Source organism: Bos grunniens, chromosome 24, assembly GCF_055505025.1.
Source record: "Bos grunniens cultivar Pamir isolate PY7600 chromosome 24, Bosgru_T2T1.0, whole genome shotgun sequence".
Lineage (NCBI taxonomy): Eukaryota > Metazoa > Chordata > Mammalia > Artiodactyla > Bovidae > Bos > Bos grunniens.
The window spans coordinates 36,726,519-36,751,764 of NC_141188.1; the positions used below are offsets into that span (position 1 = coordinate 36,726,519).

A 25,246-nucleotide genomic window follows, 5' to 3' on the forward strand; every position below is an offset into this window, starting at 1 on the left:
CTTAGTTAAGCGTAGTAAATCTTTTCAAATTGTTATGAACCTTTGAGAGGGCTCCTTTAAGTATTATGTGACTTTGATTGTGCTCTTTTTTCTTAAAATAGTAAGTTATGATGTAACATCAGCAAGAGATATGCTGCTGCTAGCGTGTTCTCAGGATGAACAAAAAAAATGGGTAACTCATTTAGTAAAGAAGATCCCTAAGAATCCACCATCTGGTTTTGTGCGTGCATCCCCTCGAACACTTTCTACAAGGTCCACTGCAAATCAGTCTTTCCGGAAAGTGGTCAAAAATACATCTGGAAAAGCTAGGTAAGGATTGAAGTGTTAACCTTTCTCATGCTAAGTGACTGGATAATAGCTATCAAAACCCAAAATCAAACTGTTCTTTTCCCTGTAAAAGGCATCATTTGTAGTTGGTTCTTTATATGTGACTTAAAACGACTTTACAAAGTAGTTTAACTGATGCCTGTTTAAAGCTCAGAATATTTATAAATATTGTATTTATTTAGTTCCATGTCAGGTTTTATTGTCATTGGTTGTTATACATGGTACATATTTCACCCTTACTGTTTTAAACAACTGTTTATCCCTTTTTAATATAAACAGGTTCATGTGAAACTTTGCTCATCTTAATTTTAACTATGTTTGCATAGATTTTTTTAAAATCAAAATTATTTGACATTATCACTGTTGCAAATAAACTTTTCAGTTAAGTACCCATTTTTTTCTTGTTTTTGGGGGAGGGTAGTTTACTTACTTTCGACAAAATTTAAAAAAAAGTTTATATGGTAAAATGAACAATTGCAGGGCATAATTAAACCCTTTCTTGAGAAGTGGCTATGCTATCTTCAAAGTTCTCTAATGCATGGAACCTTGGGACTCAGAGAAATTAAACAACTTGCACAGATCACACAGCCAATTTGTGGCATAGTCATTGGAACCCATTTTTATCTGTTTCTAAGCCTATGTTTTTTCTCCTATACCAAATAGCAACTTTCCCTAGAGTGTTAACCCTCTACTGAGAGGGATATTTGAGTCTAGAACTGATTTGTCTCTGCTAATGTCACCCAACTCTTCCAAGCAGGCTTAAAACCATCTTTAATTTATCCTGTTTCTTTCATTCCGTATCATCAGTAACCAAGTCTAATTCTTTGGATTGACTCGCATCCATTCCTCCTCCTCTGTTGCTCAGCTGCCATACTGCTTCAGTGCTTTATTACCTCACTCTGGTCTTCTTTGTGTAGAACCCTGTATCAGCCTCTCCTGTACAGGATAAAAGCTGAATAAATCTAAAGTACTTAAAATTGGCTAACAGCTTTGTAGGGGGAATAATGTGTTTGAAACAATAGAAGCAGAAAGGAGATAATGGTGTATTTTTTCCCCTTTTCCTGTTTGCCAAATTTTGTGTATTACTTAATTATTATATATAATGTATGTGTACCTTTCCTTTCAAGTTTTGTTTTTGTATTTATCAGCTGAGCACATTACTTATAATTTTTTTCCCCCCCCAACAGTTAACCACGTGACCTAGTGCCTTGTGGAATTGTGCGGGATGCTACCTGATGAAGCAGGCGTCTCTAACCATGCAGAGCAGACAGGCTGTTCCTTTGACACAAATATCACAGGCTTCAGGGTTAAGATTGCTGTTATTCTGTCCTTGCTTTGGCACAAAAGCACACTGAGGATTGTTTGTTTTGTTTTGTTTTTTGTTTTTTTATTGCGGGTTTGCCTACAGGTAGATTAGATTAATTATTACTATGTAATGCAAGTACAATTGAGGGAAAGCTTAGCTAGATATATTTTTTTAAAAAGGTGCTGCCTTTTTGAATTTCTAAAAACGCCTGTCAATCATGATAGAACAGTTTTCCTCATACCAGTGAGAGGAAGAGACTTTCACTTTCAAGTGGAATGGCTGTCACTATCAAGATCAGCTCATGGAAGGAGTAAAGAAAATATCTCAAAATGAGACAACTGAAAGTTTTTTAAAAAAATAACTTCAGTTTTCGTGCTCTTGCAAGACTATACAAAACTATTTAAGAAAGCAGTGATATCACTTGACTTCAGTGCCCTCACTGTAGAATTTAAAAGCCTTACTGTTGATTGCCCATGGTGGACTTGATGGAAAATAAATATCTTACATTATGCTTTACAAAATACTGTATGTGTTTCAGCAAGTTTGTAGATTGGGGAATGGGAGAAGGCAAAAAAAAAAAATTTACATTTAATCTATGCATTTTTGCCAAGCCATATTGAGTTATTTTTACTACTAGAGACATTAGGAACTAACTGTACAAAAGAACCAAGTTTAAAAGCATTTTGTGGGGTACATCATTTCTGTAATTGTATAATGTGTTTCTTTGTGGTTTTAAGTGATAAAGACATTAAGTTAACAAACATATAAGAAATGTATGCACTGTTTGAAATGTAAATTATTCTTAGAACACCTTCAGTGGGAGTTGCGTTGCCCTTTTAGTGCCTTAATTTGAGAGAATTATTTTACTGCCATGACTATAAAATTTCAAAAAACAGATTTTCAAAAAATTACGTGTGTTCAGGGATTTTTTCATTGATAATTGGTTTAATTTAAAATATTTAGAGGTTTGTTGGACTTTGATAAATTGATACAATGTTTGCATCAAACTACCTGCTTAAATAATGAATGACTTTATAAAACTGCAAAAATATGTAGAAGGTTGCACCCAGTATAAAAGAAAATTATGGCAATACATCTGTGATGTTTTCCAGTTAACATAGGAATTACCAGATAAATACTGTTAAACTCTTGTTCAATAACAAGAGTTGATTCATATGGGCAGTATGATTTATTGTTTATTTTTTTAACCAAATACCTCCTCAGTAATTTATAATGGCTTTGCAGTAATGTCTATCAGATAAGAAGCACTGGAAAACTGATTCGTCTCTAGGATGATATGCATGTTTCAAGTGGTATTAAAAGCCGCACTGATGGATATGTAATAATAAACATATCTGTTATTAATATGCTAATGACTCTGTGCTCATTTAATGAGAAATAAAAGTAATTTATGGATGGAGACCTTTAATAATGATTGCTATGGTGTTTTCTCATGGCTGAGATGAATAGAAACCATGCTATAAATTAGTCCCTGACTGCATACAAATGTTTGTAAAATCTCATGACTAGATTAAAGTGAATTTTTAAAAGATAAAACTGGTTTGTGCTGTAAAATAAGAGTGGCTACAATTGAAATGAAAAGTTGGCTAAGTCTGTTAGAAACAATTCTCCGTGAGTCTCTTAAGTTGCTCACATCCGGAGAGCGGAGAGCGGAAGCTTTGACAGCCTTTGTTTGTTCTACCCTGTCTTTGTAGGGGGTAGAATAAATAAGGGGATTTATATAGTGAACAGCCTTGGGAGATACTGTGTTTCCATCAAGGAGAAGGCAGGTTTGTTTACTGTTGTATAATCAACATAATGTTTCTCTCCAGGGCAAAAGTTGGACAGAGTGGCTTGTGCTTATTGTAAAAGATTCAGGTACCCTAAACTTTGGACTCTCAGCTGTGATGCAAACCCACCCCACTGCATGCTCAGCAACCCCCTGGACCACTCTGCATCACCCCTGTGGGACTCGGAGGGCAAGGGGAACTGATGGGAACGTGAAGCTTGTGCTGCTTGCTGTGCTGTTAAGTGTAGAGTCATTTGGCTTCGACTCAGGATCCATGAAGTGATGGTGGGCTGACTTGTAGCATGCAAGTGAACCTCAGATCCTTCACACTTCTGGACAGTGTCCTTACTAGCTCCTCAGAACCATCACCATCACCCCAATGTAGTATGTCTAGGGTAATAAGATCCAGTAGAGTGCAGAGAACACAGTGAATTTTATGTATTTGACCTAGAGGACTTTTTTTAAAAAGCAAAACAAAAAACAAAACATTAACTTGAACATAAAATTATTGAGAACTGACAGAGCTTTCAGCAATGACTTCAAATGGCACATTGCAAAACCAGGTTAACACTTCTTTTCTAAGTTCAGGAAACCACTCGATCCTAAAGTACACCAACATGATGACGGTCAAGGGAGTGTCGTGGTCAGGAGAGCAATCCCCTGCTAGTGCTCTGCAGTACCTTGCCCTGCCTGCTGCATGCCCTCAGGGGATGTTCCTGATCCAGGGATCGAACCCACATCTCTTGTATCTTCTGCATTGCAGGTGGAGAGCCTTTGGGGATGCCCAGAAGTATAGCAATCACAGCGAAAAGCCTAATCATTCTTAGGACCTGGGAAATCCTCTTACTGCTGGAGTCATGTCCATCCTTGACCCTATTCCTGTGTGTAGAGGGTGTTACCAAACCAAACTTGGGTCCACCTGCCCCATACACAGCAAGGCAATCTGCTGACCCTGGGTTGTAAGGAAGGGAAGTACAGTATTGATTGCAGGGCCAAGTGAGAAAGCCTCATGCTTCCAATGACTTTTACAGATGGGTAAAGATGGAAGGATAGTGTGTCAGGGTGTGTGATCAGCTTGTACACAATTCTTGACTGGTTGATGGTGATGGTACTAGGGTGATGATTTGGGAATCTCAGTCAGCCTTCTGGTTCTAATTGCTTCTATGTGCTGGTGGTCAGCATGCAGTTAACTTTCTCTGTTTTGGTGGTGATTTAGTCACTAAGTTGTGTCTGAGCCTTTGGGCCATATGGACCATAGCCCGCCAGGCTCCTCTGTCCATGGGATTTCCCAGTCAAGAATACTGGAGTGTGTTGCCATTTCTTTCTTTGGGATCTTCTAGACCCAGGGATCAAACCCAGGACTTCTGCATTGGCAGGAGGATTCTTTACAGACTGACTCATTAGGGAAGCCCAGGGGTTTTAGTATCTGCAAAACAAATCAAGGATATAGGATGAGGGACACATGTACACCCATGGCTGATTTATGTCAATGTATGGCAAAAACCACTACAATATTGTAATTAGCTTCTGATTAAAATTAATTAAAAAAATCAAGGATATAGTTCAGGATATTATCTAGAACCCTTGAGGGGAAACTAAAGCTCCTTGACTTTATTTTATAGCTAAACTATTGTTACTTCATCTGCTTGACTGTTTTCCTTTGTTTCTGCATTTTCTCACTGATTGAATTTGCTCTTTGGAATTCGTGGAAGGCTTTGGAGATTAAAGCTTTTCTACACACACGAGGTGGATATGGTGGGGGACCTGTCCCTGGGTAGGCCCTTACAGGGGTCTGCTTGGTTTCAAGAGAAGTAGTGTTCTGATTGGTTACACGTGAGGCCAGACCCACACAAACCTTGACACTGAGAGAGGAGGAAGGGTTGGTTTGCAAAGGGAAAATCAGGCTTCTCTTTTCCAAAAAGGCTAGAGACAAAAGCAACAAATGTTCCTTATGTTGCTGGTTGCTCTGATTCTGTATGGGGAAAACCTGGAAATTGTGGCACATTCTGTAATCTTTAAAACATTGACTAACAACCAGAAAATGGATTTGTGTATGGTGAAAGATAACATGGGAGTAATCACTATATGAAAAATTAGTATACACACGGTGAAGTTCTCTGTGGAATCAAATCTGAATGTGAGGATAAGTACTAAATTGGGGGTAAAAATACATGTGATTAAAAGATTGTTTTGCTTTGGAAAGTGTTTACATTTTTTTCCTCCTATTTTCCTCCCAAACACAGCGCCCACCACCAGTCTTTGTTAAAATGCATTTAAGTTTTTAGGAGGAAGGAAATTTCTAGTTTGTTGCTCTGGTTCCCAGGTGAGTTATCAGAAAGAAAACAACACTGCTGTTTTTTGTTTGTTTTGACAGAACGTCCAGTCACACTGAAAACTCACTTGAAGAGTACACGAGATTTTTAAACTAATATTTCCGCTACTACCACCCAGTTCTCCACTTTAATTTTCTGCTTCAGTGCTCTAAATATCTTGCTCCAAATTACACGATATGCAAATGTTCTTTTTCTTGTAAAAAACAAGTAAAGAAAATTAAAGTGGTCTTTCTGTCTTGACTGAAAGGGATCCCTATAAAAGATTTCTTGATATAGGTTAGATCTTTGCTTTGGAATAAGGTCATTTGGAAATGTGTAGCACATGGAAGAAATTTCAATATTACACTTCTCATTTGTGCTGACAAGTGACTTTAAGAAGATAGAAAACTGCTTCAAGGAGACTAAACCTTTTATCCTGGCACTCAGGCTCTCCCTAACTGCCTCCTGTATTACCCACCCTACATTATCTGTTGCCACAGCCCTGCACACATGTCTTCTGCTCTATTCTAGCTACTTTCCTTCCTGTCCTCCACATGCATATTTACTCTTAAATACTTAAATACTCATAAATACTCCATATTTACTCTTACTGTACTAGTTTTTTCCCTACATTTGCTGATGGACCATTAGCATCTGCCAGGTAGGGTCCATGAGTCGACAATCAATACTTGTTGAATCAGTGAATTTGATTGCTTAGATGTTTTTCTGTCTCTCTAAAACCTTCTTACCCCCAACTGCTTTCCATTCACCTCAATTTCTTTCATTTCTGAATTCCTATCATCACCACCCAAAGTCCATTCAACAAATACATCAATTGATTGCGCAGGGTCTTGGACCTCAGAGAGACTACATTTCCAAGACTTCCGTGCGGCTTGGCCATATGATTGTTTTCACCACTGAAATGTGAATGGATGTGATTTGCCTACATCCCTCCCCTTCCTCTTTCTTAAAAGGATATTGCTGCCCTGTGCTTCGAGCAACCATCTCCCCCCCACTCCGTCCCCCGCTTATATTCTTCCTGTGGGCTGAGACCCAGGTACATTTGCAGCCCAACTCCAACCAAACAGGAAAAGACAAGTTCTTTCCTGCTTTGATGCTCAAAAGGGTGATTTCCTGAGAGCTCGTTAGTACCTTAGGATTCATCCTACACCTGCGGAATCAAGAGCCTGCACTTTAATGGAATCCCAGGTGATTCACATCCACATTAAATTGAGAAGTTCTGCTTTAGGGGATAGCAGAGAACTTGTTGGAAGAAATGTTGGTCTTTGTTGAAGGCCTCATGAAGTAAAGCTGTTGCTCCTCATATTATTTGGGAATATAAAATATCCATATATGTTGTTTGCATATTTGCTGGGGTTTTATGGAAGAGGAAGCCTGTGGTAGACAGTGTAATGCTTCCCCAAAGATTCTGAGTCCCCTAAATCTGGGAATATGTTACTTTATATGCAGGTCTGATTAGGGATTTTATTTTTTAATTGATTTATTTTTTTAAATTGGACTATAATTGCTTTACAATGTTGTGTTTTCTGCTCTACAACTACTCTAGAGATTTTAAATGAACATATCCTGGTTAGGAGGCCAGTGTAACCACAAGGGGCTTTATAAAGAGGGAGGCAGAGGCTCTGAGTGAGAAGAGTTGCTGGGCGGATGCAAGCCGAGGTCAAATGGTGCCTTGGCTGGAGTAGGGCCAGAAGACGAGGAATGTGGGGAGCCTCTAGAATCTGGGGAAGGTAAGGAATGAATTTTTCTCTGGAGCCTCCAGAAAGAGTGTAGTCTTGCCAATACCTTAAGGTTAATACCCTTCTTGGACTTCTGTCTGCCAGAAGTGTAAAGTGATAAATTTGTGTTTGTGTGTGGTTTCAAGCTACTAAATTTTTGGTCATTTGTTACAGCAGAGGTAAATAAATACCTAGCCCTTTAATTTGGGGCAGCTTATGCCCTGTACCCCAGTGTGTTTGAGTGGGAAGTGGAGTAAGGCATTCCTTGCCTTGCCATTGGTCAAATATGTTTTCTTGCTCAGGACACAGAATTTTGAGGGAGTGAAGTAGACTTGGGATTTGAAGTAACTCATGTAGGAGTGGCCAGACTGTTTCTATGATGTGACCCTGCCTATGTTCCCTGCTGCCCACATCCCTGGGTTTCTATCCATGAGCTATGCCTGGTTCCAGGTTTTGCTAATAATTGTGTAAGTTCACCTTATATAACCCATGAGCTTCTTGTCTCAGGTTTCTGTTGTTTACAGCCAAGACCTCTGATGAATTCAGAGCCAATTTCAATATTTCTAGTAGATTCTAAGTGTCAGGAGGGGGAGAACCTTTGTTTGATTCATCTTTGTATCCACAGCTTCTACACTGAATGTCTTGGACTCAGTACATACTTGATGAATTAGAAGAGTGAACGGCTATGATGTTGCTACTTGATAGAAATGGGGTATAGGAGCAGGCTTGAAGCAAATGTAAAAGAGTTAGTATTAAATACGTTAGAGATGCATAGGATTTTTGTTGGCCAGATGATGGGGGGGGCATTCCAAGCAACAAATGGTAGGTGGTTCACCAACTAAAAGCCTTTCTGGTATCTGCCATCTTTTATGGACCTTGTTTATTTATAAATAAACAGGTTAAGATATTACCAATATATTATTATTTAAAGAAATCAACCTTAGGCAGAAGATTCTCTCCATTAGACACAAGTAGATCAGGACTTAGGCATGTATAAGATATGCACCAGGGTGGCTGGTTATCTAGAACTCTTGCAGACATCCATGGAGACCAGCCATGCAAATTTCCTTCTATGCTTCCTTTCAGTGCTAGCATTGTTTCAAATCCTCACTTTGCCCCCTTTGTCTTAAATTCAGGTCCCCCAATGAGGCTAGAAGTTAGTTGTACCAAAAGTTGGGGCTGTGTGTGTTGAAAACAAACTTAGACTACAAGACTCCCTGGTCATGGATAGAACAAGCAAGCTCAAAAAATTTTCTCTTACAGCATCTGGTAAGTCCAGAGTGTCTACTGGGAAGCCACAATTCTGTTTTATAGTGTGGTGGGGGGAATACAGGTGTTGAAGAAATAGATGTATGTTGAAAGATAACGGGGGAAAAACACAACAAAGATCGCCACATACCACAACTAAGGCCTGATGGAGCCAAACAGTTTCATTTTCTTAAATGGCAAGAAGATCTGCAGACATTTCTCCGAAGCAGACATACAGATGTCCAGAAGGCACATGAAAACATGCCCAACATCACTGATTATTAGAGAAATCTGTTGTTGTTTAGTCGTTAAGTCATGTCCAACCCTTTTGCATCCCCGTGGACTGTCTGTAGCCCACCAGGCTCCTCCATCCATGGGATTTCCCAGGCAAGAATACTGGAGTGGGTTGCCATTTCCTTCTCCAGGGGATCTTCCCAACCCTGGATCAAATCCGCATCTCCTGCATTGGCAGGCGGATTCTTTTGCACTGAGCCACCAAGGAAGCCCTATCAGAGAAACAGAGAAATGTAAATCAAAACTACAATAAAGGCTTCCCTGGCAGTCCAGTTTAGGTTAAGACTGTGCTTCCACTGCAGGGGACATGGGTTCGATCCCTGGTCTGAGAAGTTCTGTGTGCCACACTTGGAGGCAAAAAAACAAAAAACCTGAAAAACTCCACAATGGAGTATCCACTCACCCTGCTCAGAATGGCCATCATGGAGTCTACAAGTAATAAATGCTGAAGAGGGTATGGAGAAAAGAGAACTCGCCTGCACTGTTGGTGGAAATGTAAACTGGTACAACCACTATGGAAAATAGTGTGGAGTTTCCTTAAAAAGCTAAAAATAGTTACAATATGATCTTGCAATCCCATTCCTGGAAATATGTCTGGAGAAAAGTAATTGAAAAGATGCATGCACCCCAATGTTGACTGTAGCACTATTTACAGTAGCCAAGACATGGAAGCAACCTAAATGCCCCATCAACAGATGAATGGATAAACACGGAGGGGTTGTATATACACCATGTATTCCATACCTTCACATTTAGCCATAAAAATGAATGACATAATGACAGCAACATGGATGGACCTAGAGATGGTTACACTAAGACAAGGACAAATACCATATATGTGGGATCTTAAAAAGTGGTTCAAGTGAGCTTATTTACAAAACAGACACAGGCTCACAGACATAGAAAACAAACTTACTGTTACCAAAGGGGAAATTGGGGCAAGGGATAGGTTAGTTTGAGATTAACAGACACTACTATATATAACTTATATGCAGAGTACACCATGAGAAATGCTGGGCTAGAAGAAGCACAAGCTGGAACCAAGTTTGCCGGGAGAAATCTCAATAACCTCAGATATGCAGATGACACCACCCTTATGGCAGAAAGTGAAGAGGAACTCAAAAGCCTCTTGATGAAAGTAAAAGAGGAGAGTGAAAAAGTTGGCTTAAAGCTCAACATTCAGAAAATGAAGATCATGGCATCTGGTCCCATCACTTCCTGGGAAATAGATGGGGAAACAGTGGAAACAGTGTCAGACTTTATTTTTTTGGGCTCCAAAATCACTGCAGATGGTGACCGCAGCCATGAAATTAAAAGACACTCCTTGGAAGGACAGTTGTGACCAACCTAGATAGCATATTGCAAAGCAGAGACATTGCTTTGCCAAAAAAGGTCTGTCTAGTGAAGGCTATGGTTTTTCCAGTGGTCATGTTTGGATGTGAGAGTTGGACTGTGAAGAAAGCTGAGCGCCGAAGAATTGATGCTTTTGAACTGTGGTGTTGGAGAAGACTCTTGAGAGTCCCTTGGACTGCAAGGAGATCCAACCAGTCCATCCTAAAGGAGATCAGTCCTGGGTGTTCATTGGAAGAACTGATGCTGAAGCTGAAACTCCAATACTTTGGCCACCTCATGTGAAGAGTTGACTCATTGGAAAAGACTCTGATGCTGGGAGGGATTGGGGGCAGGAGGAGAAGGGGACGACAGGGAATGAGATGGTTGGATAGTATCACAGACTCAATGGACATGAGTTTTCCGGGAGTTGGTGATGGACAGGGAGGCGTGGCATACTGCTGCGATTCATGGGGTCGCGAAGAGTTGGACACGACTGAGTGACTGAACGGACTATATATAAAATAGATAAACAAGGACCAATTGTATAGGATAGGAAAGTATATTAAGAATATTCTAATAATCTATACCAAAAAAGACCTTGATGCTGGGAAAGACTGAGGGTGGGAGAAGGGGATGACAGAGGATGAGATGGTTGGATGGCATCACCGACTCGATGAACATGGGTTTGGGTGAACTCCGGGAGTTGGTGATGGACAGGGAGGCCTGGTGTGCTGCGATTCATGGGGTCGCTAAGAGTTGGACATGACTGAGCAACTGAACTGATTCTGAAAAAGAATCTATATATTCTATATAGAATTTTTGTTTATATATGTATCTGTTTGTTGTACACCTGAAAGGAACACAACATTGTAACTCAGTTCAGTTCAGTCGCCATGACAACTTAAGAGTTTGAAGAGGCCTCAGAAACCGTCCTGGAGAAGTAAACAGCAACCTATTCCAGTATCCTTGCCTGGGATTTCATGGACAAAGCAATCTGGCGGGCTACATTCCAGGCGGGGGAGGGTGTCGCAAAAGGGTCAGAGGGGACTGAGCAACCAAATAACACCAGGAACCTTCCAGTCTAATTTCCTCCTTTTCCAGGCTGTGCAAAGAGGTCGAGGACAAGTGGAGGCTACGAGTAAGTTTTCCGCGGGGCAGTCAGGGGCGCTGTGTCTGTTCCTTTACTAGAGACAACCTAACAAGTGTTAGAAACAACAGTTACACGTTAAAACCAAGACAAGCCTATATGAAATACCCTCCAAGTACCTTGATGTTAATTTTTGTTGCAAAATCCTGAAAGGGAGGGCTAGACATTTTCACTAATAAGGAGACCAAGTTGAGGGGCGGGGCAAGGCTTTTCTCCCGGGTCCTTTAGTAGAAAGAATAAAGCCGCAGCTTGCACACTCCCCACCCGCCCCGCCATTTGGAAATAGGGGTGAAAGACGTTTTGAATAGGCTGCCGCAGGGACACCAGGTCCCCGCTGCTCCCTCTGCGGCCTGGCGGGGCGGGGCGGTGCCCGAGCCGGTGGGCGCAGGCCGGGCGCAGTGCGCACGCGCGCACCTGTGCGGCGCAGGGGCCGCGCGCGCCCCCTTTCCCGCCGCCCTCGCCGCCCTGGTCTCTCCACCCGCAGGCCCCGCCTCGCTTCCTCCCCGCAATTGCCCGGTGGCTCGGCAGGAGGGCGGCGTGCTGCTGCGTCATCGCCAGGGGCCGGTTTGAATGAGTTTCTTGTCGCACCGTGTCTGCCGCAACTACCACCACCACCACCACCACCACCACCGCCGCGCCTCCGCCTCGGCCGCCACCGCACCTTCTAAGCGGCCCCTTCCCTTCGCCGTCCTCGCCAGGCCTGGCCTTCCCGCGCCCCGCCATGCCGCTCTACTCCGGTGAGCTCCTCCTCGCCGCGCGCCCGCAGTCCCGCCCGGGGCTAGGCCGCTGGGTAGGCCCGGCCTGCGGGGCGGACTCCCGGCCGAGCACGGGGCGGGGGAGACCGCGGCGCCGAGGGACCCCGCGCCCCTTCCTCTCTCCTCGCGAGTCCCGGGCCTTGCGGCGCGAGGCGAGCCGGGGGCCCCCGGCGCCGCCGGGTGGGTGGGGTGGGTGCGAGGGGCGAGGTGGGAAAGCAGCTCGCGTCGGCCCCCTCAGAGTGGTGACTCTGCAGAATAGTTTGTGTCGCTGTCCTCGCGTGCGGGGTGGGGTGAGGGTGGACCAGGCTGGAGGTGCGGTGGCATTTCCCGGGCTTCTCGAGGGGTAGCCGCGGGAGGGAGGCGGCCAGGAGGGGAAGCCTGGGCCAGGGAGTGATGGAGGGGCCGGGGATGGGAGGTTAGCTTCCGACGTTTTTGGGATTTCCCTGGGCTTACTCCTTGCGGCCACCGCCCCTTTTGTATAAATTTCAGTTTTATCCCGAGGCAGATGGCGAGCTTACGTTTTGCTTCGTTTTTGTTTCGTGAAACATTGTTTTGGGCTTCCACGGCCGAAGCACAGTGTTAGCTTTTGAGAGGTGAAGGAATACAAATACCCGCGGGCAGGGCATCATTTCGCTTGGCGTTTGACAGTTTTTTCCCCGCTTTGGCGTGATGGTAGTCCAATGTGTGAGGCAGGATCACGGTTTTACTGGAGTTAATGGGCCTTGCTGTCTCCCAGTCTTGATTCAAAATGGCACCTAAAACCTCTGGTGGTTCCAGTTGGCTGTGGGTGTGTGATTCATTGGCCATGGTTGACACTCTTAATTCCTTTCGTGAACATTTAGCATTTTGAAAGAATGACATCAAACAAAGGAATAATATTTAAAACTCGAGGTGGATTCTTGATATTCTAGGATTTTGAATTAAATACTTTAATAATGATTTTTTGTTTGGGGGGAGAAGTATGAAGTAGGAAAGCATAGCTTTATTGCTTTACCAGGCAAAAGGGGAAACCACAGCGGAGTAATGCCCTCAAAACTCTTGTGTACCTGAATGTACCTCTTTCTGAAAGCCTTAACAATTAACAGTAGAACGGTACTTGAAATATTCTATTTATGCAATAAAAAATTTAATAGGTATTAAGTAATGGTGGGTAAATATCAGTGTATGCTGATACTTAAACACACAGGTAGGCTCACAATTAAACCAATCCCTGTCTTTGTTCCCCTCGAAAAATGCCTGTACTCACCAAACTTCCTAGTTTAAAAATTGAGTTACATCTTAAATATTTAATCAGATCTTTTTCTTATTTCCAAAATGAGGGAACTGAAGTAGATTTCTAAGGTTTCTTCCTTTGACATCTTCATATTGAGAATCTGTTTATTTCCAGTTTCTGTGAAAAGCCCTATATTTAAAAAAAGAACATTTTAAGTACTGATTCATAAGATTTAGTAAAAAAAAAAAAAAAATTAAACGTCCTGTCTCATATATGGTTAAGGGTAAGTGCCGTAAATACGTTTGTGTTTGGTGCAAAGCTCAGGTTTTTATACATATTGCTTTGTTTTAATCTTCAGCATAATCGTTTGGTACTGGTATAATTGTCCTTTATGGGTAAGCGAAAAGTTTAACTTGCCCACAGTGACATAGTTAAATTTCAGATATATTCATCTTCATTATTTCTCATACTGTTTTGATCTTGTCCTCTCACATATTTTGTTTGTGCTATTGTTTTATGTTTCTGGCTTATCTCAGTGATTGTAGTTGTTCCCTCTTCAAACCTATATTCTCTCTGCCATTGCTGGAGTGATCTAATGTTCAAACCAAAGTGGCTTTTATAAACCTTTCAGGGGCTGCGCATTTTGTACAACCTAAAGCCTGTACATTTTAACATGACTTAAGTTGTCTTCCCTGACTTGATCCCTGGTCCGTTTCTCCTTTTTCAGCTGCTTGCCCTTCAACTCTGGGAATTATTTGTCTCTCAGGATACCAGTGCTGCCTTATGCTTTTGAGTGTCTTTTCCAGGCATGCTTTTATTCTTATCCTCAGGCTAACACCCAATTTCTTCTTTGATACTGAGTCAATAGTGGTAACTCGTAGTATCACTTTCTCCAGGGTGTTCTTCCTCACTCATGAAGCATTCTCTTGTGTTCCTCCGGCATTTGTAATATTCATATTATATTGTTGGTTATTTTAACCTTTTTCTGTCTTTCCTTTATTAAATTGTAAGTTCATACAGTCTCCCTAATGCTTTCTACTGGGTTTATCACTGAATGAATGCTAACATTGATTGAACTGGGATTTGGAGTCAGGGTCACACTTTTTTTTTTTTTTTTTTTTTAATGGTGCTACGTGGCATGAGAGGTCTTAGTTCTCTGATCAGAGATTGAACCCAAGCCCCTTGTAGTGGAAGCATGGAGCCTTAATCTCTGGATTGCCTGGGATGTTCCAGGGTCACTTTTTTACATTCTGATTTTAGTAATCAGAGAAATCAGACAACTACTAGTAGTGGGATTCTCATTGTGAGCAGGTATAAAGGTTTCAGTGGAAACAAACTATGTAGATCCTTGAGTTAGTATGCTTATTTAAATGGCAGCCCCATGGGGCTTTGGGGATCTTAGTTCCCTGACCAGGGATTGAACCCAGGCCCTGGGCACTGAAAGCGTGGAGTCCTAACCACTGGAACACCAGGGAATTCCCTAGTTTATTTTTACATATTTCAAAAGTAGCTATTTTATGAGATTGAATTTTTTATTATGGTAAAGTGTATGTAACGTGTTCTAAAGTATATGTAATAGTTCAAACATTTTAAAGTGTACAATTTTTGACCTTGAGTGCATTCACATTGCTATGCAAACATCACCTTGCACCTCAGGAAATTTTTGATGCTCCTAAACCGAAACTCTGTACTCATTTAGCAGTAACTCCCCATTTGCATTTCTCCCTAGCCTCCACCATTCTACTGGCAACCACCATTCTACTTTTTGTCTCTGTGAACTTGACTACTCTAGGTACCCCACAGAGAGTCATACAGTACTTATCCTTTTGTTATCTAGCTTATTTCACTTAGCATAATGTCTCCCAAGTTTCATCCATGTGGTAGCATATGTCAGAATTTCATTATTTTTTAAGGCCGAATAACGTCCATTGTACGTATATACTACATTGTGTTCATTCATTCATCTGTTGATGGACACTTGGGTTGCTCCTGTTTCTAGGCTATTGTTAAATGATGCTGCTATGAACATGGGCATGTAAATATCAGTTTGATTCCCTGCTCTCCATACTTCTGAGTATATACCTAGAAACGGAATTGTTGGATCGTTTAGTAGTGATTCTGTGCTTAACTTTTTGAGGAATTGCCGTACTTCCATGGTGGTGGCACCTTTTTACATTTCCATAGAGATGCACAGGGGTTCCAGTTTGCATACATCCCTGCCAACACTTGTTATTTTCTTTGTGTGTGTCATTTTTGTAATAGCCATCTGAATGGCTGTGAAGTAGGATATCTATAGTTTTTAATGATTCAGGTATATTTTTGACTTTTCTCTTTTTTTGTTGTTTGTTTTTTAATTTAGCCACACCTTGTGGCACGTAGGATCTTAGTTCCCCAACCAGGGATCAAATGCAGCCTACTGTGGTGAAAGCAGAGTCCTAACCATTGGCCCGCCACAGAATTCCTTGACCACTTCTTGCTCAGGAAGCAGACCTTACCTGATTCTAATGATTGTTAAACACATTTTGAAGCCTGAGAACCTTACTCTGTTCTGGGAGGTGTTTCAGTGTTGTCATTTTTTGCAGCTATTGTTGGAGGAGGATTCAGAAACCTTGAATATTTACTGACTAGTTTTGTGACGTTAATAAATCCGTCTGTTTCTTTTAAGTCTCAGTTTCCTTATTTATCAAATGAGAGTTGGATTAGATCCAGTTAAATTTTATCCAAGATCTTTTGCATTTACTTCACTTCTGATTTGGTAGGCATTAATTGAGTAAAAAGGTTAGTGACGTAGTTTGGTGTTCAAGAACTAGCCTAATAGTTGTAAGGATCTTCTAAATCTTAAGCCTTGTTATTTTGTAAATGAAAACAAAATTATGGTTTGTTTGCAGTTACTGTGAAATGGGGAAAGGAGAAATTTGAAGGTGTAGAATTGAATACTGATGAACCTCCGATGGTGTTCAAGGCTCAGCTTTTTGCACTGACTGGAGTCCAGCCGGCCAGACAGAAAGTTATGGTGAAAGGAGGAACACTGAAGGTAAAATTTAGTCGAGATTTTCATTACGTACTTGTGAAAATAATTAGCACCAGAAAATGTAACATTTGAGGTATTTTTATTTGGTGACAGTATATAGTCTATGGGATTAAAACTCTGATTCATGTTAAGAAAGGAACACTGTAGCTGTTTCAAAACACTGCTATTAAGCAGCATTAATGTGTTTATTTTAAATGCATGGTATCAATGAATACAACTTAATTTTTCCTTTAGTTCACTTACAGTGATCACACTGATTTCAGTTAGGAGTCCAGGCTTACCAATATCATTGATGAAGGGCCACAGAAAAGATGTAAAGGTATTATCTTTATTATTATTTGTAATCCTGGGCAAGTATAGATTTTAAAATACGTTTTCTTTAAGAATTAGATGTGAAGTGCTAAAGAGCTCTAGTTATTTTCGAGTTAAGGATTGGCTACCCCTGTTAACTGGGCAGTAAAACAGTATAAGAATACTTATTCTTTTATTTTCTTTCATATTCAACTGTATGTATTTTTAAAAATGAGGAAAGTAAATTATTTTATGTATTTGATAAAAGAGGAAACTGATCATCAGAGAGGTTTAAGTAACATACAAGGGACCAAAAAAATATGGAATTTACAGATCAAGCAGATCTGGGTTCACTTCCCAACTTTGTGTGACCTTGGAGAAGTACATTATCTCAGAGGGCATATATAGTTACCATTCCTTTTGATTAGCAGTAATAGTCCTTAAATTGAGAAGGGATTTAGGGACTTACTTTCCCCTTTGAAGCAGGATGTCCAAAAAGAGATAGTAGTACCACCCAAGAATGCCTGGTACCTTCTGTGGAAAGGAAGGAGTGATATGGAACTGACCTCCTATGAAAGGAAGGGCTTAGCTGCCAAAATATCTGTGCCAATCAGGGCATTTTAGAAAACACACTTTAAATGAACATACAAAAGTTAAAGTATTTGTTAATTGATTGATGCATAGGTGTGAAATTTAGGTCCTGAGAAATATTTGTGGACGCAGCAAATATTAGTAATGGTTAGTTTGCCTTGGGTGGTCTTATTTACTCTCCTGATATAATTTGTAGTAGCACTTGCATTCTCAAAGTCTCTTGATTTGGGTGATTAGTTGTATAATCATCCTAATTATGTAGACCTATTTCATTCCCTAGGTTCTTCTTTGTTCTTAACACATAAATTGTTTTTAGCTCTGCTGGTTCCAAACATGCAGAAAGTTGGCGTCTGTCATATGTCATCAATCACGTGTTTCAGTACCTTTGTGCTGCCAAGTTTACTGTCTTTTAGATGGTATCTTATGTAGTTTAAACAGTTATTAGACCTACTAGTTTTAAGGCTGCATTAGTGTTTTTGTTTTTTTAAAAAATATTTTTGATTACAGTAATTTTAAAATCTGCATGCAGAAAATTTTTATTTTGAATTAGAAATCTAAAATTACTTGATTTTTAGATTATGTTTGGATTATACAGGGATGGTTAAATGTTTATTATTTGTCTTTAAAACAGGATGATGATTGGGGGAACATCAAAATGAAAAATGTGAGTATTATCTTAAGAACACTAATTGTAATGCAATTCCCTAATTATTACACAAAATGTATTTTTAATGCTTTTTTTTTCTGTCTATCCAGTTGTTCCAGCATCACATGTTGAAAATATTTTCCTTTTCTCATTGATTTGCCTCGGAGTCTTTCTTGAAAATCAGTTGTTGGCCTATTTTTGAACTCGTTTCATTGATACATTTGATTAATCTTGTATCACGTGGTCTTGCTTGCTGAAGCTTTATAATAAGTTTTGAAATAAGGTAGTGTAAGTTCTCCAAGTTGTTTCTATTTCCTCAAGATTATTTTAGCTCCTTTGCTTTTCCTTATAATTTTAAAATTAGTTCTACAAATGGACTCCTAGAATTTTGTTTTAGATTGCATTGAATCTGCAGTTCAGTTTGGGGAGAATGAACATCATAAAGTAATCGAGTACCAAAATCCTTAAATAACGTGTAGTTGTCCAGTTTTCTTAGCTCAGATAAGTTTTCAGTATGGGAATCTTGTATGGTTTTTGTTAGTTAGACTCTGGAACTTATTTCTTGGCTGTTAACAATACTTTAAAAATCTTTGTTTTCCAGTGGTTGTGGCTAGTTTATAAAAATATAGTTTATATTTATCCTGTGACCTTGCCAGATTCACTTATTAGTTCCCAGTAGTTCTTTCGTAGATTCCACTGGGTTTTCTATGAACATAAGCATGACTGTTTTCAGATTGAGGCAGTTTTACTTTTCCCTTTCCAATCTTTATGACTTGTTTCTTTTTTTGCCTTACTTCATTGCTGGCACTTCTAATACAGTGTTGAATAGAAAGTGGTGGAAGTGGATATCTTTGTCACTTACTAGTTCACTGAGACCGTTTAAGTTATGAATGGCTGTTGAATTTTAAGCGCTTTTCCTGCTTATTGAAAGGATCATATTTTTCTCTTATTCTGATAATCTGGCTAGTCTCATTGGTTTTTCACTATTAAACCTTGCATTTTTGATATGCTGTTCTCAGATTTCTTAATCTTTGTGACCTCTTTATACCCTCAAATTATTTTAAATTTCATATATATGGGTTATACCAATATTTATTGTATTAGAAATTAAGACTGAGGGAGTTTGGGGGAGAATGGATTCTTGTATGTGTATGGCTGAGTCCCTTCACTGTTCACCTGAAACTGTCATGATGTTGTTAATCAATTGGCTATACCCCAATACAAAATAAAAAGTTAAAAAAAATTAAGGCTGAGAAATTAAAAATATTATTCATTTAAAAGTAGCAGTAACAAACCTATTAACGTATTAATTTCATTTTTAAAAAATATTTTTCAGAACAGCAAAGAAAAGTGAAAGAATGGACTTATTCTACATTTTTTCAAGTCTCTTGACAGTCTAGCTTAATAGAAGATAAATGAATTTTTAGTTTTGTTTCTGCATTCTCAGTTTGTTGTGATACATGGCTTTGGCTGAAGTATATGTAAGATATCTGGTCTCATAATAGTTAAATGTTTGGAAAAGGGAGATGGCTTTTCAGTTAAAATCGTGAACATTCTTCTTTGATAGTATACCAAAACTCAACATGTGGTAGTTGGTTTATTGGTTTGTTTGATGCTTTTGAACTGTGGTGTTGGAGAAGACTTTTGAGAGTCCCTTGGACTGCAAGGAGATGACTCATTGGAAAAGACTCTGATGCTGGGAAAGATTGAAGGCAGGAGGAGAAGGGGACGACAGAGGATGAGATGGTTGGATGGCATCACCGACTCGATGGATGTGAGTTTGAGCAAGCTTCAGGAGTTGGTGAAGGACAGGGAAGCCTGGCGTGCTATAGTCCATGGGGCCGCAAAGAGTTGGACATGACTGAGCGACTGAACTGAACTTGATGTCCTAGAAACCACATCAGTGACCTTATGTATGTTAAAAATCTGTTTTGCATTGAAGAATGGATCTTACACTTGTGAATGACTTTGAAACGTCATATATTGGTCATTTGGAAAAATTGTTTTTCTGAGTTATTTATATCTTACTTTCATGTAAGTAGTTTCATGAAATGCTCATGGATTTCATTATATAATTCTTCAAAATGGCATTTGTTAATATCACTACCAACCTCAGTGGAAAAGTCTTTAATTCTAGAAAATTGTCAGGTGCATAGTGACAGATGAGCTCTAATTTTGTCATTGGCAGCTATAAATATTGTCAGTACTTTGCCCTGAAACTACTAGCTCAGTTTCTTCATTTTTGAAAAAATGTTACTAAATACTCAAGTCTAAAACCCCATAATTTGTCAGTTGTTTTAAGTAAAAACTGTATTTTGTTAAAAAAGGCAAGTAGTCAGGTTTCCAACACAAATATTCATGCAGGCTTATTGTGAAGACAGATACCAAGTAATTTTGGTATGCAGAAGTGTGTGTTTTTTTTTTTTAACTTAATTGGTACTTTGTAATTTTTATTATACCTTCATGTGTGAATAGCTTTCTTCATTATCAGCATCCCCCACAGAGTAGCACATTGGTTAAATTGATGAACCTACATTGACACATCATTATCACCGAATGTCCATGGTTTGTTAGGGTTCACTCATGGGATTGTGTGTTCTGTGGATTTGGACAAATGTATAGTGATATGTTTTCTGTAGTGTGGTACAAAATTGTTTCACCATCCTAAAAATTCTCTATGCTGTACATGTTTCTCTCTCTCTACCTTTGACAATTATTGATATTTTTATTGTCTCTGTAGTTATGCCTTTTTCAGAATGTCGTATAGTTGGAATTATACAGTCTGTAGCCTTTTCAGATTGACATCTTTAGTAATATGCATTTAAGTTTCCAAGTCTTTTCATGGCTTGATAACTCAGTTCTTTGTTCATTCAGTCGCTCAGTTGTGTCCAACTCTTTGTGGCCCCATGGACTGCAGCACGCCAGGCCTCCCTGACCGTGACCAACTCCTGGAGCTTACTCAAACTCATGTCCATTGAGTTGGTGATGCCATCCAACCATCTCTTCCTCTGTCGCCCCCTTCTCCCCCTGCCTTCAATCTTTCCCAGCATCAGGATCTTTTCAAATGAGTCAGTCCTTCTCATCAAGTGGCCAAAGTATTGGAGTTTCAGCTTCAGCATCAGTTCTTCCAGTGAATATTCAGGACTGATTTCCTTTAGGATTGCCTGGTTGGATCTCCTTGCAGTCCAAGGGACTCTCAAGAGCCTTCTCCAACACCACAGTTCAGAAGTGTCAATTCTTCGGCACTCAGCTTTCTTTACAGTCCAACTTTCACATCCATATATGACTACTGGAAAAACTATAGGTTTGATTAGATGGACGTTTGTTGGCAGAGTAATGTCTCTGTTTTTTAATATGCTGTCTAGGTTGGTTGTAACTTTTCTTCCAAGGAGCAAGTGTCTTTTAATTTCATGGCTGCAGTCACCATCTGCAGTGATTTTGGAGCCCCCCAAAATAAAGTCTGTCACTGTTTCCATTGTTTCCCCTTCTATTTGCCATGAAGTGATGGAACCAGATGCTATGATCTTCGTTTTTTGAATGTTGAGTTTTAAGCCAGCTTTTTCACTCTCTCACTTTCATCAAGAGGCCCTTTAGTTCCTCTTCACTTTCTGCCAGTAAGGGTGGTGTCATCTGCATATCTGAGGTTATTGATATTTCTCCTGGTAATCTTGATCTCAGCTTGTGCTTCATCTAGCCCGGCATTTCACATAATGTACTCTGCATATAAGTTAAATAAGCAGGGTGACAATATACAGCCTTGACATACTCCTTTCACAACTACCAGTTTGTTGTTCCATGTCCAGTTCTAACTGTTGCTTCTTGACCTGCATACAGATTTCTCAGGAGGCAGGTCAGGTGGTCTGGTATTCCTATCTCTTGAAGAATTTTCCGCAGTGTGCTGTGATCTACATAGTCAAGGCTTTGGCATAATCAGTAAAGCAGAAGTAGATGTTTTTCTGGAATTCTCTTGCTTTTTCTGTGATCCAACAAACGTTGGCAATTTGATCTCTGGTTCCTCTGCCTTTTCTAAATCCAGCTTGAACATCTGGAAGTTGATGGTTCACATACTATCACCACATTTAAAAAAGGGAAATAGCATCTTGGTATTATTGAAATAGTTTTGACTTCACTGGCTCTGTGAAAGGATCTGAGAGACCCCTGGAGGTTCACAGACAACACTTGGAGAACCTCATACTGGGACAGACAACTTGGATCATGATGTCTTTATCTCTTATTTATTGCTGGATTTAGTTTTCTCATATTTCAAAAGATATTTTTATGTGTTGAGGCATATTAGTGGTTTTGTTTTGCATTATCCTCACTTTGTCGTCAAGAGTTATGTGGGACACTCATTTAAAAGTTCTGTTTTCTGAATGAGTTGGTGTGAGATTGGTATTATTTTCTGTAAATATTTGAAATAAGTTACCAATGCGTTACATCTGGATTTGGGTTTTCTTCATGGGAATTTGATACTGTTTCTCTAGTAGACACCAGGCTATTTTGATTTTTTTTTTTTAATGTTTTTGCGTTTTGTTTAAATGTTTTTAATTTTTTTTAATGTTTAATGTTTTGTATTTTTTTTAATGTTCTTCTTTCGAGGAATTTGCTTATTTTAAATATGTTGAATTTATTGACATAAAGTTGTTCCTAGTGTCTGAAATAATTGTTAGTTATCCTATTATATCATTATTTATCGATGATCCTTCTTATTCCTGTTATTAATAAAAAAATATTTTGATCAGTGTTGGTAAGGATTTATCATAAGTCTGTTTGGTTTTTGACTTTGCTGATTTTACATATTACCCATTTTCTATTTTGTTGATAGTTACTCTAATTTTTTTCTCTTTGGAGTTTAAGTTACTTCATTTTCTTGCTCTTTAAAGTGTATGCCTAGATTATTGATTTTCTTTTAAAAAAATCTATTTTCTTCTTATAGACATTTAAAACTATTATTACTAATTTTTCTTTAAGCATTTGTAGCTGAATCTAGTGGTTGTGTTTTTATTATATATGCTGTGTTTTTATTATACAGTTAAAATACTTTCTAATACACCTTGTGATTTCTTTTTGAGCCATGGATTGTTTAGAACTGTATTTCATTTCCAGTTATATGGGGCTTTTTCTAATATGTTTGTGTTTCTTATTTCTGATTTGATTCTGTCATGGTCACATAACATATCCAGTGTTATTTCCATCCTTTGAAATTTGTTGACAACTTGTTTTACTCCATTCATTTGAATGTTTTCTGTGCTCTTGAAAAAATAAGGTATGCTGCTATTGTTGGGTAAAATGTTCTGTAAATGCCAGTTAGGTCAAGTTGGTGTATAGTCTTCATGTTCTTTCTATCCTAACTGATGTTTTATCTGTGTCTTTTATTAAATGTGTCATGATCTCCAGCTCTTGTGGATTTGATTATATCTCCTTTCAGTTGTAGTAGTTTAGTTTTGTCTGTTTTTAGGTGCATACATGTATAGGATTGTTAATAGCTCTATGAGTTGACCTTTCATCAAAATGAACTGTTCCTCTTTATCCCTGGTAATATTCTTTGCTCTTGAGTTTTACCCATTGTAGATTTTTGGTCCCTTGTTTTACAGATTATTTATAGGTTTTTTATAGATGTTTATCAGGTTAAGGAAAGTTCTGTTTCTAGTTTGTAGAAAGTTATCATGAATGTGAGTTGAGTTTGTCATATACTTTTTACATATATTTTGAAATGTTAATTTTTTATCCTTTAATTTCTTAATGCAGTGAACTATACTTCCTTTTTTGAATAGTTAACCAATCTTAATGTGTTTTATTTTAAATATAATTCAGATTCTACTGGTAGTATTTTGTTAAAATCATTTTTGTGTTTCTTTGTGTGAAAAATACGGTTTGTAGTTTCTTGGACTGTCTTTGAGTCTTGCTGTCAGTGTAATGTTTGCCTTATCAAATGAGTCAGAAGCAGTCCTCTCTCCCCTCTTTCCTGAAAGAGTTCATATTCTGAAACTGTTGCAGAAAATTCTCCAGTGATGTTCTCTAGGCTTGGAGCTTTGTTTGTGGGAAGACATTTAATTTAAGAATTTAGTGTCTTTAATAAATGTAGGACTCTTCAGATGTTACATTTTTTTTTATACCAGTTTTGGTAATTTGTGTTTTGTAGGTACTTGGTCTGTTTAGTTTCAGTTGTTGAATTGATGGCATACTGTACTCTTTAATAACCTTTATTCTAGACTCTGTAGTGCTGTCATTTCAACATCCCCTCCTCCTGCTCCGTAGCGGCAAATTGTGCTTTCTTGCTCATTGTCTGTGTCACCTAGGGAGAAGTTGTTTAGTTTCATTGATTTCCCCTGCTCAGAGAGTCAACTTTTGCTTGTTCATTTATTATTTTATTGATTTTTCCCTCTTTGCTTTATTTTTTCCTTTCACTTTGATTTTAATATATACTTGTGCTAGCTTCTTAATGTAGAAGCTTATTTGATTTATTAATTTTAGGCCTTTTTTTGATTTCTGCTTTGCCCATTTTCCTATTGTATCCATATACACTTGATTTTTTTTTAAGTTTGTCAAAATTGTGATTGTCGTAATGGGCAAGTTTTAGGATTTACACAGTTAGTGTCATTAGTCCTTTCATCTTTTATGTCAATTCTAGAAAAATCTTCCAAAATGGCAAGATTTTTTAAAAATTAACTTGGAAAAAAAAAAATTAACTTGGATGTTTTACAATTGTTTTATTTTATTTACATTTAAGTCCTCAATTTGTAATTCATTTTGGGCATGGCATGTCATAAGGTAAAGAACTAGAATATTTTTCTAAATTATTATCTTCAACATTCTTCATATGTAATCTCTTAGTAATTTTAAAGATATTGTTTTAGTCTTCTTTTTCAGAAATTTCTTAGCTGTTTTCATGGGCATGAGTTTATTGCATGAATGAATCATTTTGTAAGGTCTCAGAAAGGGATTTAATTAAATTTATATAATAATTTGGAATCACATCTTTATAGTAATTTTTCCAGTCCAGAAATTTGTTGTGTCCTTCAGCTTATTTAGATGTTTATTAATATCTTTATATAAAGCTTTATAGTTTTCTTATTAAAATATATATATCTTATTATGTTTACTCTTAGATAACTTTGGTATTCATTCTTTTCAATTGTATTTTCTAGCTGACTGTTGCTAGTATAGTCTTCAACTATTTGGTTTTCCTGAGACAGTTGTCTTTGGAAAAAAATTCTTTAGTAAT

The 25,246-nt window shown here is 38.7% G+C and overlaps 2 protein-coding genes across 6 annotated transcripts in view; both read left to right on the forward strand.

The window, feature by feature from the left end:
- The window catches only part of ROCK1 (Rho associated coiled-coil containing protein kinase 1), a 124,963-nt gene extending 121,957 nt beyond the window's left edge, over positions 1-3,006 (forward strand). For 3 of the 4 annotated variants that reach the window (XM_086373029.1, XM_086373031.1, XM_086373032.1), the window contains 2 exons: positions 102-309; positions 1,515-3,006. In XM_086373029.1, coding sequence (XP_086229155.1) covers positions 102-309; positions 1,515-1,518 — 212 coding nt within the window. In that variant the 3' untranslated portion in view covers positions 1,519-3,006. Of the gene's footprint in view, positions 1-101; positions 314-1,514 lie in introns of those variants that run through there. The other variant, XM_086373030.1, reaches the window with a different exon arrangement.
- A 4,345-nt stretch (positions 3,007-7,351) lies between these two features.
- The window catches only part of USP14 (ubiquitin specific peptidase 14), a 41,963-nt gene continuing 24,068 nt past the window's right edge, over positions 7,352-25,246 (forward strand). The window contains exons 1-3 of one of the 2 annotated variants that reach the window (XM_086373041.1): positions 7,352-7,485; positions 16,351-16,496; positions 18,007-18,039. In XM_086373041.1, coding sequence (XP_086229167.1) covers positions 16,413-16,496; positions 18,007-18,039 — 117 coding nt within the window. In that variant the 5' untranslated portion in view covers positions 7,352-7,485; positions 16,351-16,412. Of the gene's footprint in view, positions 7,486-12,075; positions 12,232-16,350; positions 16,497-18,006; positions 18,040-25,246 lie in introns of those variants that run through there. The other variant, XM_086373040.1, reaches the window with a different exon arrangement.